Source organism: Egretta garzetta, unplaced genomic scaffold, assembly GCF_000687185.1.
Source record: "Egretta garzetta isolate BGI_Z169 unplaced genomic scaffold, ASM68718v1 scaffold323, whole genome shotgun sequence".
In the NCBI taxonomy this organism is placed as follows: domain Eukaryota; kingdom Metazoa; phylum Chordata; class Aves; order Pelecaniformes; family Ardeidae; genus Egretta; species Egretta garzetta.
Window position 1 is genome coordinate 2770715 of NW_009259435.1, and position 13811 is coordinate 2784525.

Consider the following 13811-nt stretch of genomic DNA (forward strand, 5'->3'; position numbering starts at 1 on the left):
AGCAACGACACAAATAACGGCACTTGGCAAGTCCAGCTGCAGTTTGCCCCCAGAAGTGCTATCAATAAGCTTTACAGGGGCAGGGATTTCTCTTGAGGTTTGCGTAGTCTTAAGATGATGATGTTTTTAGGATGGGATATGTCAGGAAATAACCTGCTGAAGGGCTTTAGGTTTAGTCTAACCTTTTAACCAGTTGTAAAGTATTTATGATGATGCTTTATATATATATAATGAATATAATAATAATGAATATATAATAATGTAATAATTCATGTAACTCTTGTGTACTTCTTATATTGCAAAGTGCTGTGGTTACTGAATTGTGTTAAATTCCTAAATATCCCAAAAAGCCATTGCAGCAAGCTGAGAAACCCCAACTCTGACTTTGTGAGCTTATGTACCCCACTGAAGCCACTTACCGCTTGTGTGGTAAGCAGAAAGCAGAGGGATAAACGAAGTTAAAGAGGGAGGAGCCTCGAAAAATCTTCCTTCAGCAGGCATTGAAAGGATGGGAAAGTGGTAAGGAAACCCTCCCACACACCCCTGTCAAGACCTAGTAAGCGGTAATAAATTCTGCTTCATTTAACAGTCTCCAGAGCTAACTTGAAGCTTATTCTAGCCAGTGGTTCAAAGGAACCTTGAAGAACAAAGGGATTTGAATATAACTAATTAGAGAGGTATGCTAATATTGTCCCCATTTCAAAGGGGTATAATTAATTTAGAAAAACAACGAGGAGTATTGGGAAATGCCACAAAAGCCAGGAAAAACTGAAAAGGGGTGGCACCATTGAGAGCGTTCTTCCTAGACTCCTGCAGAACTGTTTGACGCATTATTGGCACGCTCCAAGAGGCAACGTTGACCTGGTTTTCCCTTGGTAGAAACCACTAATGTCTTGCTTTGACAAACCAGGGTTTGATACATTCTAGATGTGACCATTTTCTTCTCTTGTTTAGGAGGAAACTTAAAGTGCAGGACATTCAAACTTACATGCTCTTAGTATTTATATTTAATATTTAATGTCTTAACATATATTGTTAATATGTTTTGTTTATATACCGAGGTTATAAGATATGCTTTATTTGACTGTCATGCTTATAAAGAGCATCATAAAAGTCTCCAAGCTGTGGCTGGCAGTTTGATGGATATGTTTTTGGGTGGATGGATATATTTTGGGATAGGGAGTGAACATGGCAGGTGAGGGTCCTTTCCCTTCCCTCTTCTGATGGTGAACCACCCAGGTTGGCTCACCAGCATACACACTAGTCTCCCTCAGAAGAAAATGGCTATAGGGCTCCAGGAATCTGACTTCTCTGTTCAAGCAACGTACGTGTGTGACCAAGGTAAAGAACTGGCTTGTCTTAAATATTTGAACAACTATGAGGAGCTGGCCAGCTTAGCTGTTTTTGAGGAAACGCGTAGTTGAGTTAATTGAGACTGCACTGTCCCCTGGCAAAATGCTTTACTTGAGTTTTGTCAAACATATTTTGCATTTTTATACAGATAAGATTTCTCTGGACTGGTCCATCCGGAACTTTCAACCCCGAAATTGGCACGCTCTGAGCACACTGTCCTTTCTTCCCTGGTTATTAGAATTCAGGTGCCTATATAGTCCCACCCAAGCAGACACCTCTGCTGTGTCTTTCACCTTCCTGTTTTCGTTGTTTAAAGTGAACATTTGGAGCATGGTAATAGTAAGTGTCGGGTGCCATTGTAGCTGCTTTGGAAATATTTGATACACACACATTTCAGCATCTCTTTTGCAGGGTGGGAAGGTGCTGACCACTCTCCAGCACAGAGAAGCCAGCTGCTCCCACAAGCTGCAGGGTTTTGATCGGTGTGAAACGCCCCTCTCTCTGAAGGCAGAGATGTAAGATTTCGGCGCAGCCTGAATCAATTTGATCTGTAGCTCAGGGTTGTGACAGTACTTGTCAGGAGAAAGCATAATCAGCTGGTTTTTAATTGTCAAAACGTAGTCATTTCAGTTCGAACAGATGCTTCATCACCTCTGATGTCGCTGAGCTTTTGCTTTGACAGTCATACGCTTCCACAGCACGTGAAACTTCTCATTATTGCTTTCGTACTTAACGAGTAAGTAGCGAACAGCGACTGGCACACGCCCTTAGCGAGGGTTTTGCTCTAAGTTCCCCAGCGTTCTTCACGTTACACGGTTGAAAATGAGAGAGAAAGCAGAGTAACCTTGTGTTGTGAGCGAGCAGCCATCGTCTTGCTGTGAGCTTTGGCTTCGCGTCAGGGGAGTGCCCGTGTAACGTTCCTTAGCCTCAGAGCAGGAAAAACTGCTCTCCAGCAGGACTCCTTGTGACCAGAGAGCTCTGTCTTCACCGTTCTCTGTAGGTTGTAATTTAGAGTCAGAGGATGATTTATGGTGTGGCTGAGCCGATCTAATTGCGGGCTTACCCTTGGGTCAATTAAGAACAGGTGTTGGCGCTAGGGATAGCGGAGGGTAGGTAGCGTGGCCACGGGGACAGAGGAGGGGTAGCAGCACCTTTCTTGGTTGTAGCCCACGTGGAGTTTTACAACACAAATCAGCTGATCTGTACTTCTGGTGGGTGAAATTTAGGGTTATATTTGCCGCTGTTTCCAGAGAAAACTGCTTTCAGATGTGATTTACGAGTTTTTAAGTAGCTTAGTGACTGTATCTAGTGTGTAATAACAACTTGGTGACTGAGTCCATCCAGTAGGGCTTTGCTTCCTTGCAGGCTGAAGGGCAGCGGTACCTTGCGTGCTGATTTGGACAGTCGTGCTTCAGCGGTGGCATTTCAGAATCATCTCGACTGGAGATGTAGCTGTGATTAGCTTCCGCCTCCTTCTAATGGGTATTTCCACTAGAACAGCCTCACTGATTGGAGATCCCACTATGTGTCCTCAAGTTGATAAGCAGCTCTTCTCTGTTCATGAGAGTTGTCTTCAGCATGCCTGAGTTGTTCAGGAGGAGAGGGAATTCCTTCTCCACCGTTATTACTGGGGCTCCTGCTGATTCAATCTATTTATCCTCTACTGCTGCTTTTTTTTCCCATGTTCTGTTTTTTTCCCCATATTGGTGTCATTGAGTTTATTTGCTTTAAGTAAATTGAAATTGGCTATGCTTATATTTTAAAATATTTATCAAATGGCTTGAGGCCCAAGATATTTACCATTTTCTAAAGAAGAATAATTCCACAGTGTGGAGTGAATATCAGTTGCATTTGTTATCTGCAGTACAGTTGTAGGGCTTGGGGGCCCCAGGAGAGCTTGGCAGCTTGCGTGCTAAGTGCGGTAAAGACACGTAATAAGAAATCACGTCTACTCGAGAGAATTTCTATTCTAAATAGACAAGTCAGAAATAGAAAAATGGGAGGTTTTGCACAGCAAAGGCAAGGATACCTTCCCAGTTCAGAGTTGTGCTGCCTAATTTAAGAGGTTTAGAGGAGTCTGTGGTGATCAGGACGTCGCTGATACACTCCTCCATGGAGATTGGCCAGTGCTTCCCAACCTACTCCAGTAGTTGCAATCCTGAAGAGATAATGTGTAATTGTTACTGCAGTAAGGTACTATCAATATAAAAGTTTAAAGTTGCTTTTATCCACTAACCCTAGCGATCTTTTTATTTTGCTTGTCACAGATATGCCAAGAATTCAACAGCACTTGGGCTTGGGAGATGGAAAAAAAAGGATACCTAGAAATGAGCGTTGAATGCAAACTGGGGATTCTGAAGGTAGACGCTCGTCAACTAAATTTCTAAATTACTTTTCCTGTATTTGCTTAAATATCTTGAAGATTTTGCTGACTCACTCACCTAAACATCTTGCAGATTTAGCTTGACTCCACCATAAGTGGATATATTAAATGTGGAGCTGATCTTGCAGCAGGCATGATGCCTGTGGTAGGGGGTTGGGCCCTAACTGAATGTAACACTTAGCATATTTTTCACACTTCATATGAAAATTGTGTTGTCCTTACCATGTTGTCAGTAGCTGTTTGCCTGTGCAAGTTTTGGAAATGTTTATTAGCTTAAAGTTAGATAAGCTTATCTGAATTCCAAAGGTAAAGGTGGGACTTCATCTTTTCAAGTCTGGAGGAAACTGTCAGGGTTGGTTCCAAATTATTTATTTGTTTTATTGTAGAATGAGATCATTTGTACTATGTAAAAAAAAAAAAAATAAAATAAAAAAAAAATTAAGCTTTCTAAGCTGGCCAGGAAAAAAAGACAACCAACCAAATAAAAATGGTTTTGCTCAAAAATAACGTGGTCTGGAAAAAACCCCCAGTAGCTGCAGCTAACTCACAGATCCAATAGAGAGAGGCCTACCAAGAAGTTCCAAATTACACTGAGAGGGAATGAGATGATTTTCTTATTTCTGTTTGTATTTTGATACTTTAACAGTCTTTCTACTTTCTCACTTTTTCAGTATCTCTGTGAATGTCAGTTTGATGACAATCTAAAGTTTAAGAATATAATTAACGAGGAGGATGCCGATGCCATGCGGCTTCAGCCCATTGGTCGAGACAAGGATGGCCTGATGTATTGGTATCAGCTGGATCAAGAGCATAATGTCAGGATGTACATAGAAGAACAGGATGACCAGGATGGATCCACGTGGAAGTGCATTGTTAGGTATTCCTTTTTTTTTTTTTTTCCCCCCCCCTCTTTTTTTTTTTTTTTTTTTTTTTTTTTTTTTTTTCTTTCTTATTTTGAGGGAGTATTGGGTACTTGTGACTGGAGTTCAGAATTTTATTTCAATAAATCTCAGTTTCTTGCAGAATAGGATTCATGACAGTGGGATTTTCTGCCTTCACATGTATGTTTTAGTGAAAAACCACGTACAAAAAGAACTTGCTGATTTGTTGGTAATAGCCAACGTGTAATTTATTAGCTGCTTAATGAAGCCACAGTGGAAATATGGAAAGGGTACCAGGAGAAAGTAGGCTGTAGTGAGGTGGGGGTCGGCCTCTTCTCCCTGGTAACGGGTGATAGGATGAGGGAGAATGGTCTGAAGTTGTACCAGGGCAGGTTTAGGTTGGACATTGGGAAAAATGTCTTCCCTGAAAGGGCTGTCAGGCACTGGAAGGGGCTGGCCCGGGAAGGGGTCGAATCCCCACCCCTGGGGGTATTTAACAGCCGGGCAGACGAGGTGCTTAGGGCCAGGGTTTGGGGGTGGGATGGCAGGGGTAGGGGAACGGTTGGGCTTGGTGAGCTTAAAGGGCTTTTCCAACCTAAATGATTCTATGGCTCTGTATTGCTCACTGGCCAGCTAATGCCTGAAGAAATGGAGGAGGACTCCTGCTTCTTTAACTTCTGCCCTGTTAAGACAATTACAAGAGGACAGTTTTGGTCTTGGGGGAATTACATTGCAGTTTTAACTTTGTGGAACTACAAAACTGTTGACAGTACAAATAGGCAGGAAAAATCTTTTGGGGTAGAATTCAGCTCATAGATCACTAAAGAGGAGGTGGGGGACGGTGATGCGGGCTGATGTGTGTGTGACTCAGTGCCTTTGGGTCTCAGTTGCTGCATATTGGTCTGTTAATATTTTAATGATATTTTAGCTTCAGATTTATGGTTTTTTTTGTGATTCTTGTTACATATTTTGTTTTTCACTTTCCTACTCTATACAAGGTATATGGAATCTTACTGGAGAATGAATTAGCTTGAAATTTGTTTCACATCTACTAGTTATCCATTTTTTCTTTATCTCCATGCAAATTTACTGTTTTTATTTGATTAATTCCAAGTGGATTTTAAACTGGACTCAGCAGAGTCAACTTTGACCTTAAAAGTACATAGAGAGGTAAAAATTATCTTAAAAAAAAAATAAATCAAATTACAGGGTTTCTTTTTCTGTTTGTAAATTTTAATTTTTATATCTGCAGCTTATTTACATACCCATAACTTTAGTAACCAAGAGACTCGTATAGAACTGTTGAAATCGCTATCAATGGGCCATAAAATGATAAGCAGTAATAGCAGTGACATTTAGACAGCTGTTGTGGGTGAATAAAGTAAATGTGTCTAACCAAACCAGTCAAGAGCTGAGCGGTGTTTCTCTCTCTCCGTGCATGATAGACTCCGGAGATCAATGCCAAAAGCGGAGGAAATCAGGGTTCTGTTGGGAAAGTTCTGACACTCCACACTCACAGCAGAAAAACACAGTAATGCATTGTAAGATCTGGAATGGTTTTAAACCCGACAGATTCCACATCTCGGGCTTGTTGCACTCCCAGGCTTCCTTTTTTTATTATTTTTTTTCTGTAAACCTGGGCAAAACAAATTGCTGAATGTTGACTCTGGAAAAAGAAATGGGAGACCCTTATTATTCTGGTGTGTTACAAAAACAGTGACTCTGTTTAATCATTGTTTCATAGTACGTTAAGTACATTTCATAGTACATTAAGGTTTTGGTTTTTTATAGTTAGATGGCCAGTTTAAATAAGGAGTTACAGTGCACGGAGATTCACATGCATAGAGATGCACAAACGTTTTCTCGCTATCTTAACTCGAGTAGCTGGAGTTTTTTAGGCAACTTTGTATTGTTTGGTACATGTGCTCAGGATGGAAACTTGCAAAAAGTGTCTAAATTACTTAATTGCTCTTGAAAATTTCACTCGGATGATGTGGTTGCTCCTTTGGTGCTTGAGCAGAAAACTACAACTTCGTCTCTGCTGAGAGAAAAAGAAATCGCAGCGAAAAATCAGTGAGGATTGGTAAGAGGGTAGTAAATAAAAGAATAATAGTAGCAGCTTGGATCCAGACCCAACAGGACTTGAGTCGAGATAGATAAGGTCCTTCCAAAAAAGTGATTGTATTTTGGTATGGATAAATCGGAAGGGGTTTGCCTGCGAAATTGCAGCCACTCTGGCGGCACAGGCACTTCACTATACTTGTCTGTAAGGTTTTCAGGGCAGCATTCATTTAAGCAGATGCTGTTTGTTTATTTTTTATGAATCCCTTTGGGGTGAGTAAGTGGCTTATCAGACACTGCGTCTTCTCTTCTGTCATCTAGAAACCGCAATGAGCTCGCCGAGACCCTTGAGCTCTTGAAAGCCCAAATCGATCCTGCCCTGTTGAAAAACAACAATTCTCAGCAGGAGAATTCATCGCGTGAAAGCCCAAGCATAGAAGATGAAGACACCAAAAAGGGTGAAGAAGCATCTACACAAGGTTTTCTGCCTTCTTTTCTCAAATTTTAAATGTTGTGCTGTGGCATTGTTAGGATTTTCAACTTCATGAAAAGTTACTGTGTCAGATTAGGAATTGTTTTAAAAAAAAAAGTTCCTGTTCAAAGTAAATCAGGTGAATATCGAATTCTTTGAAATTATAACTCTTATTGGAGGGTTTTTAGTGCATATTCAGGCTCAAGAGTTTATAAGAAGAGCTGTGTATAAATTGTTTTCTAAGTAATTTTAGTTTTGCTGTACGTTTTGTATAATATTGTAAATACTGGTTATTGTATGTTTTTGTGGAGCACTGAACTGTTGCCAAACTTTCCCTGTTCTAGCAACATTAAAATTTTAAAAAGAAAAAAACAAATCCGTTTGTGCAATGCCATGATTGAAATTAATCCAGTATTGGGTGTGTTGTTTATTTTTGCTTTGGAGTTTGAATCAAAAAAATACAGGTTTCTTCCTCAAATGTGTCATAATCTGCATGCTTTTTCAAGAAGACGTGAGCTTAAGTTAAAACAATTTAAAATTCTAAAATATTTTAGAAATGAAGTTGTCCTTAGCTGCCTCCACTGTTCTTGTTACCAAAGAACCTTTTTTCCTTCCTTATTATCATGTCATTGCACATATTTAACAGCTTCCTTGTCTTGTTGGTTTGTGCATTGGTTCTCCTAAGTATCAGTATCCATTAGCCTGAAGTATTTTGTGTTACAAGAATCTGATCTTTTTTAGGTTGTGAAAAGCTAAAAGCTTGTAAGCCCAAGTAATTTTACCCCAGTTACTACCTGGTATTATCATTTTGTTAAAATACAGGAAAAGATTTTCACAGTCAGAAACAAGATTTAAGGATTCCACTGTGTCAGTACGTGTTTCTTCAAATCTGTTTAAGTTAATTTGACGTGTGGAATTAGCCACAGCCTGTCTTGGTTCTGAGTATCAAAGAGAAAGACTTGCTATTTTATTCTCATTCTTTGTGACAAACAGTGTAGAACAGAAGCATTTAGATAAAATTTGAGCTGTGGAAGCATTAAAAGACTACAGTAGGTTGTGATGAACACCATGATGTTGAATTGTTTCTCAGTCTGAGGCATTTCTGGTATCTAACTGTGCATGTAAGTGCCAACACGACCTGTGCGGCTACTGACACTGCAGAATTAATGCTGAGTACTGATCTTGCCTTTGTCTCACGAGAAGTTGGTCAAGCCAGCTTAAACCATCCAATTGAGATCTCTGCTTCAGATAGCATTTTACTTTATTTTGAATTCGGGAGGAGCCATTTGAAAATATTTGAATAAACGTCCCCGCTGTAGCTAAGTCCCCAAATCCTACGGCACACTCGCTTGGGTCAGTACCTGCATTAGGCTGTGGACTGATGGAAAATCACTCCACATATGTAATAAATAATGAAATTATTTACATGTGCAGTGATTTAAGTGCAGTTGGTGTATTCACGGAGCGCTGCTTAGAGCCTTTCAGTTGAGAAGCTTTAGTAATTCTTCCGGTTAGTCCAAGGACTGCACTCAAAGCCCTTCTAAGATATGGTGAAAACGTACTGGAAGACCTGATACCTGTTTGCTTTGGCCGCTTCCCAAATAGCATTAGATTAGTTCATACACCTGAACCAACGCTTACATGTTTTTGACAAGCCGGATTGATTGACTCGAATAGTGTTAAGACAACTTGTGCATCAACAGAGTAATTGTGTATATATGAAATGCTTTACGAGCAGTTCAGGGAGTTAAACTGTAGAACAACAACCGTTGATTTTCAGTATAGAGAAGTTTTGGGGATTCTGGTGGTCCTTGATGTTAGAAGCTTGGGAGCAAGCAGTAGGTGATGGGAAGAAATGGTTGGAGGAAGTTCAGACAGAAGTGAGGGAAGGATGGAAGAAGTCGGACACAGGAAAAATACCTCATTCTCACCCTTACAGGCAAATGTCTTTAAAGAGGCAGCTTTTACGTTACAAGGGCTCAGAGTGGGGACCACTTCTATGAAAGGGGGAAAAAAAAAAGCCTTGAGCCTCCAAAGTGTTATTGCTTCCGGTGCCGTTGAGATGCGTCTCTTGCTGCTGTGCTGATTGCTGAGACTTATTTGGATACATGCTTTGTATTCGAAAATATTACAAAATCTACAATTTTTCCCTCACCGCTCATTTATTTTCTAAAATGCTTATTTGCTTTAATGTAACTACGTTAGCTGTCATGTACTTTCCCCTCTATATTTCTAATTGCTTTGGGAAGCTCTCATCTTGGAAAAGAATGACACGTTAGTGTGGAGGGAGAAGGGTGAGGTAGAAGGAAAAATCATCTCTTTGTTTGGTGTTAGGGCACGCTTGCAATACCATCTTCCAGACGGTAGATGCTGCTGTGTTGGTGTATGTAGTGCTATTATGTTTGCTTTTTTCTAATTAGTTCTATCCCTAGCTGACTCAAAAAGTATGATAAAATAAAAAAACCCTGAGGTATTAAGAGGCTGCAGGAATGATAAATAATAGGCTTAAGTACATAGTAACAAAATAAAGGCATGGTTTCTTCAGAATGCTGGAACTGTACTTGAAGCCTTAACTGTCTAAAAAATGACTTTGCAAAGTAGGCATAACCTAATTTTTTAAGGTCTGCAGGTTTTTCCTGGCATATGCTGCTGCTCCCTGTGCTTGTTTAGAAATGGCAGATGAAGTGAATGCAGAGTATTGCCTGTTACTTGTGTTTTGATAATACACAGGGGATGTAACTGGAGAATCTAGGTGAATTTTGCCATAAGCTGTCATGTTGAATGTCTTCTCTTTTCTCTGAACTGTTGAAATACCATAGTTAAGTATTTTCTTGAAATAAAAATGTGTACAAACAGGGGGCTGATTTCTGTGTGGAATTTCACTTGAAGACCATGGAATCTTACACCCTGTTCTGGTTTGTGAAATAATTCCGAAACTTAAGTGGGACTTCAAGTTGATGCTACTTGGGGTTTATGTATCCTCTGAAAGTATTGTGGTACTACTGGAGAAGGGGCTGAGATATCTGTAAAGAGAAGGATAAGTCTAGAATTCTGCTGATAGCTCCTGAAATTTAGGTTTATCGTGGAATATAATTAAACTGAACTGTGATTCTATGGCTAAAAATTGGCAACCCACTTGTTTAATGACAGTATTAGACGAGCAGATTCCTATTAATTCCATGAGAGAAGATTTATTTGCAGGGGACTTTGAGTTGTTGGGTTTTTCAGCTAGCCCTTTGTTTCGATGGATGCTCTGTGTAATCCTGTAGGTCCCCTGGTTGTTTCATAGTTGTTTTTTTCTGTCAACAGAAAATCAATTAAAAATCAAAGAAGGAAAAGAGGAGGTGGAGGAACAGACAAAGGAATTGGAAAGCCTTCCTCTTCCTGTGGTCAAAGATGATGAAAATACGCTGAAAATAGAGAAAGTGGAAGAAAAAGAAATTATAAAATTGCCAGTAATAGTAAAATTAGAGAAACCTTCAGAATATAATGACGAAAAGCAAACTGTCAAAGAAGAAAGCGATTCCTTTAAAGAAAATGTCAAGCCTGTTAAAGTGGATGTGAAGGAAAACAAAATAGAACCAAAAGACTTAAAAGAAGTAAAAAGTTGTACGGACAAAATAGCAGCTCATGAGCCGGAGAGGTTAGAATTTTGTGTTAATGTCAAAACTCCCCAAGAAATTGTGGAGAAATCTGTGGAAGAAAGTGAGAAACTTAAAAATGACCAGCAAGCAAAAATACCGCTTAAAAAGCGAGAGATCAAGCTGACGGATGACTATGACAGCCCGATAAAGGGGCCCCTGTGTAAATGTGTTACTCCAACAAAGGATGTCTTGAAGGAAGAAGGGAAACCAGAAGAAGAAGCTTTTAAGAGAGTCCCTACAATTACTGCTTTATGTCCTGATGGGAAAGTGCTAGTAAATGGAGAGGTTAGCTGTGAAAAAATAAGCCCAAGTGTCATACAAAATAACAAGTCGGAACACTCTGCTAGCACAAAGGAAGACGGCAGCTCATTAAAAGAGAGAAATGGAAAAAGTGGGGAAAAGGTACCGGACTCCCTAAAGGTATCAGACTCTGTTGGTAAAGTTATAAAAACGTGTGAGGTTGAGAAAAATGCAGAAACTGTGGTGAAGGAGATAGGGGCTGTGGTCTCTGAGGTTTCTCATCAGAAAGTGCCTTTAAAGGAGGAATCTAGTCCTGTGGAAAAAGAGTCCCTTGACAGCACAACTACTGAAATGGTAGTGGAAGAGTCTTCAAACTCTGAAGACTGTGCCAAAACAACTGAAGAGAAACCAGTCATGAAAATCAAAAAGGACAGACTGCCGCCACCCAAAGAATGTTTAGAGAAGCTAGAGAAGTCCACAAACGCGTCTGCTCCTGCAGAACTGCCCAAGCTTACGCCCTCTGATGAAGAGACTTTGAAAAGTAAAGGTGAGTCTGAGGAGAAACCTGACTCTCCAAAAGCTGCTGAGATACCCCCTGCATCTACATGTCCCATTACTTTAGAGAAGCCTGTTTTGGAAAAGGAGGGCTCTGACAGTAAAACGGCTCTACCTGAGGAGAGTAAAGTAGAAGAAAAGTCCAGCCCTGAAAAACAAGAGGAAGAGCCGGAAACTGCCAAGCCGGAGCCAGAAACTGCCAAGCCAGAGCCAGATAGGTTGGATGACGCCCATGCTTCTAATCTAGAGGACTCCTCGGAGAGTAAAAAGGAATCTCCACTACCTAAAAGCAAATTTAAATATAAGCTAGTTTCTGAGGAAGACAGCTGTGCAACAGAGAATAAAGAAATAACTTCTGAAAGACAGAAAGAAGGAATTAAATTAACAATCAGGATCTCCAGTCGGAAGAGAAAGACAGAAACACCGCCAGAAGAGGTCAGCATTGGCCGCACATTAAGGCGATCTCCAAGAATATCCAAGCCTACTCCAAAAGTTGTGGAAACTCGGGATCAGAAACCTGACAAAAAACGACCTGAAGAGGAAGAGGAGAAACCTGCAGCAGCACAAAAACCGGAACGAAAAGATGATGCAAAAAAACAAGAGAAGGAGTCAAATTCGAAGGTTAACAAGGTAATAACAGTTTTATTACCCGGGAATAAAGAATACCCACAGTCTTATCTATAAGGAGAATATACGCTTACATAGGAATATTGAGGATTTTGTTCCTTTGGTCAGCTTTTGCAAGGAACTGGCTTTGCAATCCAGTTAGCGGACTCGACAAATCTAAAAACACCCCCTAAGAGAGTGTTGACTTACCGGGTTATAAAATCTTGTCATTTAACCTAGTAGACCAAGTCAACCAGAGTGAATTCTTCTAAGAATTGAAATGATCAGACCTGAGTCAGCCTGGCTGAGTGGCTGAGCGGAGACTTCTAGCTCCTGTGGATTTACTAGATGGATACTTGGTGTGTCGGGTTGGTCAGGATGATCGTAAGCCAAAAAGGAACCCACAAATGGTGAAGAATAAAAATATTATGACTTCTGTTTCTAGGTGAAGCTGAAGTTATTGTTGTGGTGAGTTCATGATATAATTTAGCTTTTCTCATACATGGGATATACGTTTTACTTTGGGTGGAGGTATCTTTTTTTTTCGTAATTAACTTTTGCTTATGCAGCATAGATCTTAAAAAATATCAGAGGTAAATATAACACAGAAAGTTAAGCGTACATATGTATAGTGTGCTTCTAAATCTGCAGTTATAAACACCCTTTATAAATTTATCTTCCATTTTTTTCTGGCTCTGGAGTACAAAGAGAAACAAGGAACAAAGAGTCTGTATTTTTAAGTGTACTCTCTTTATATCAGCTTGAAATCACATTAATTTTTCCACTGCTATGCATTTCTGTACTGATTTTTGTAGTTCTACTGAGCCATTCACTTACTTAGCAAGTTTTCTTTCACATACTGCTACGTTGGATAACCTTCATAAAACGAACAGTTGTTTTTACCATGAATGATAACATTTACACTGACAAAATCTGCCATATATATATATAGAAACAAAACAAATTTTCACTTTAAAAATTAATTTTAAAATTTTCATTAAAAAAAAAAATAAAAATCATAGTGACTGTCAGTCCTACCAGTAGTTTTAATTTTGAAGTACTGTTGCTATACGAGTTTTAACTTGATCTCTTTTTTGAAAGATACAGAGATCTAAAAATACTTCCTTTTCTAGAGAGATTTTTAAAATGGTGGAGTAAGAAGTTTGAAACTAGTAAGCATCTGTCATTTTATCAAGATGAAAAATACCCGAATCTTTAATAGGATATTTGCTATTTGTTTTTAAAAAGGGCATTTAAAAAACAGGTTTGAAATGCTGATGACAAACAATGAAGCCTAAACTTAAGTAATGCTGTCATGGATTTAAAGTATGTTTGCTACTAAAGCTTAGTGAACAGTAAAATCAGTAAAGAGCTGGAAATTAATCTTAAGAACCAAACCAAAATTTTACCAATATGGCAAATACTGCTTTGGTAGAAGTCCGTCCTGCAGGATAAATGGAATATTTTGTACACGTTAATTTATTCAGCGCGTTCAGGTCAGTGAGTAGTTTAGTCAAAATTGTAAAAATGTTCTGAATTGGAAAAGCTAGAAAGGGTATTTTCCTTTTTCAGTGTCTAGTGGGGGGAAAGAGATGTCAGAAAATGACATCAATGAG

The 13811-nt window shown here is 39.5% G+C and overlaps 1 protein-coding gene across 2 annotated transcripts in view; it reads left to right on the forward strand.

Annotated features, from left to right (window-relative positions):
* The first annotated feature begins 409 nt into the window (after positions 1-409).
* Positions 410-13811, forward strand: part of RSF1 (remodeling and spacing factor 1) — a 37813-nt gene continuing 24411 nt past the window's right edge. Inside the window, exons 1-5 of one of the 2 annotated variants that reach the window (XM_035892675.1) lie at positions 410-519; positions 3621-3713; positions 4408-4613; positions 7000-7157; positions 10460-12219. In XM_035892675.1, the coding sequence (XP_035748568.1) occupies positions 3657-3713; positions 4408-4613; positions 7000-7157; positions 10460-12219 (2181 nt within the window). In that variant the 5' untranslated portion in view covers positions 410-519; positions 3621-3656. Of the gene's footprint in view, positions 520-2762; positions 2836-3620; positions 3714-4407; positions 4614-6999; positions 7158-10459; positions 12220-13811 lie in introns of those variants that run through there. The other variant, XM_035892674.1, reaches the window with a different exon arrangement.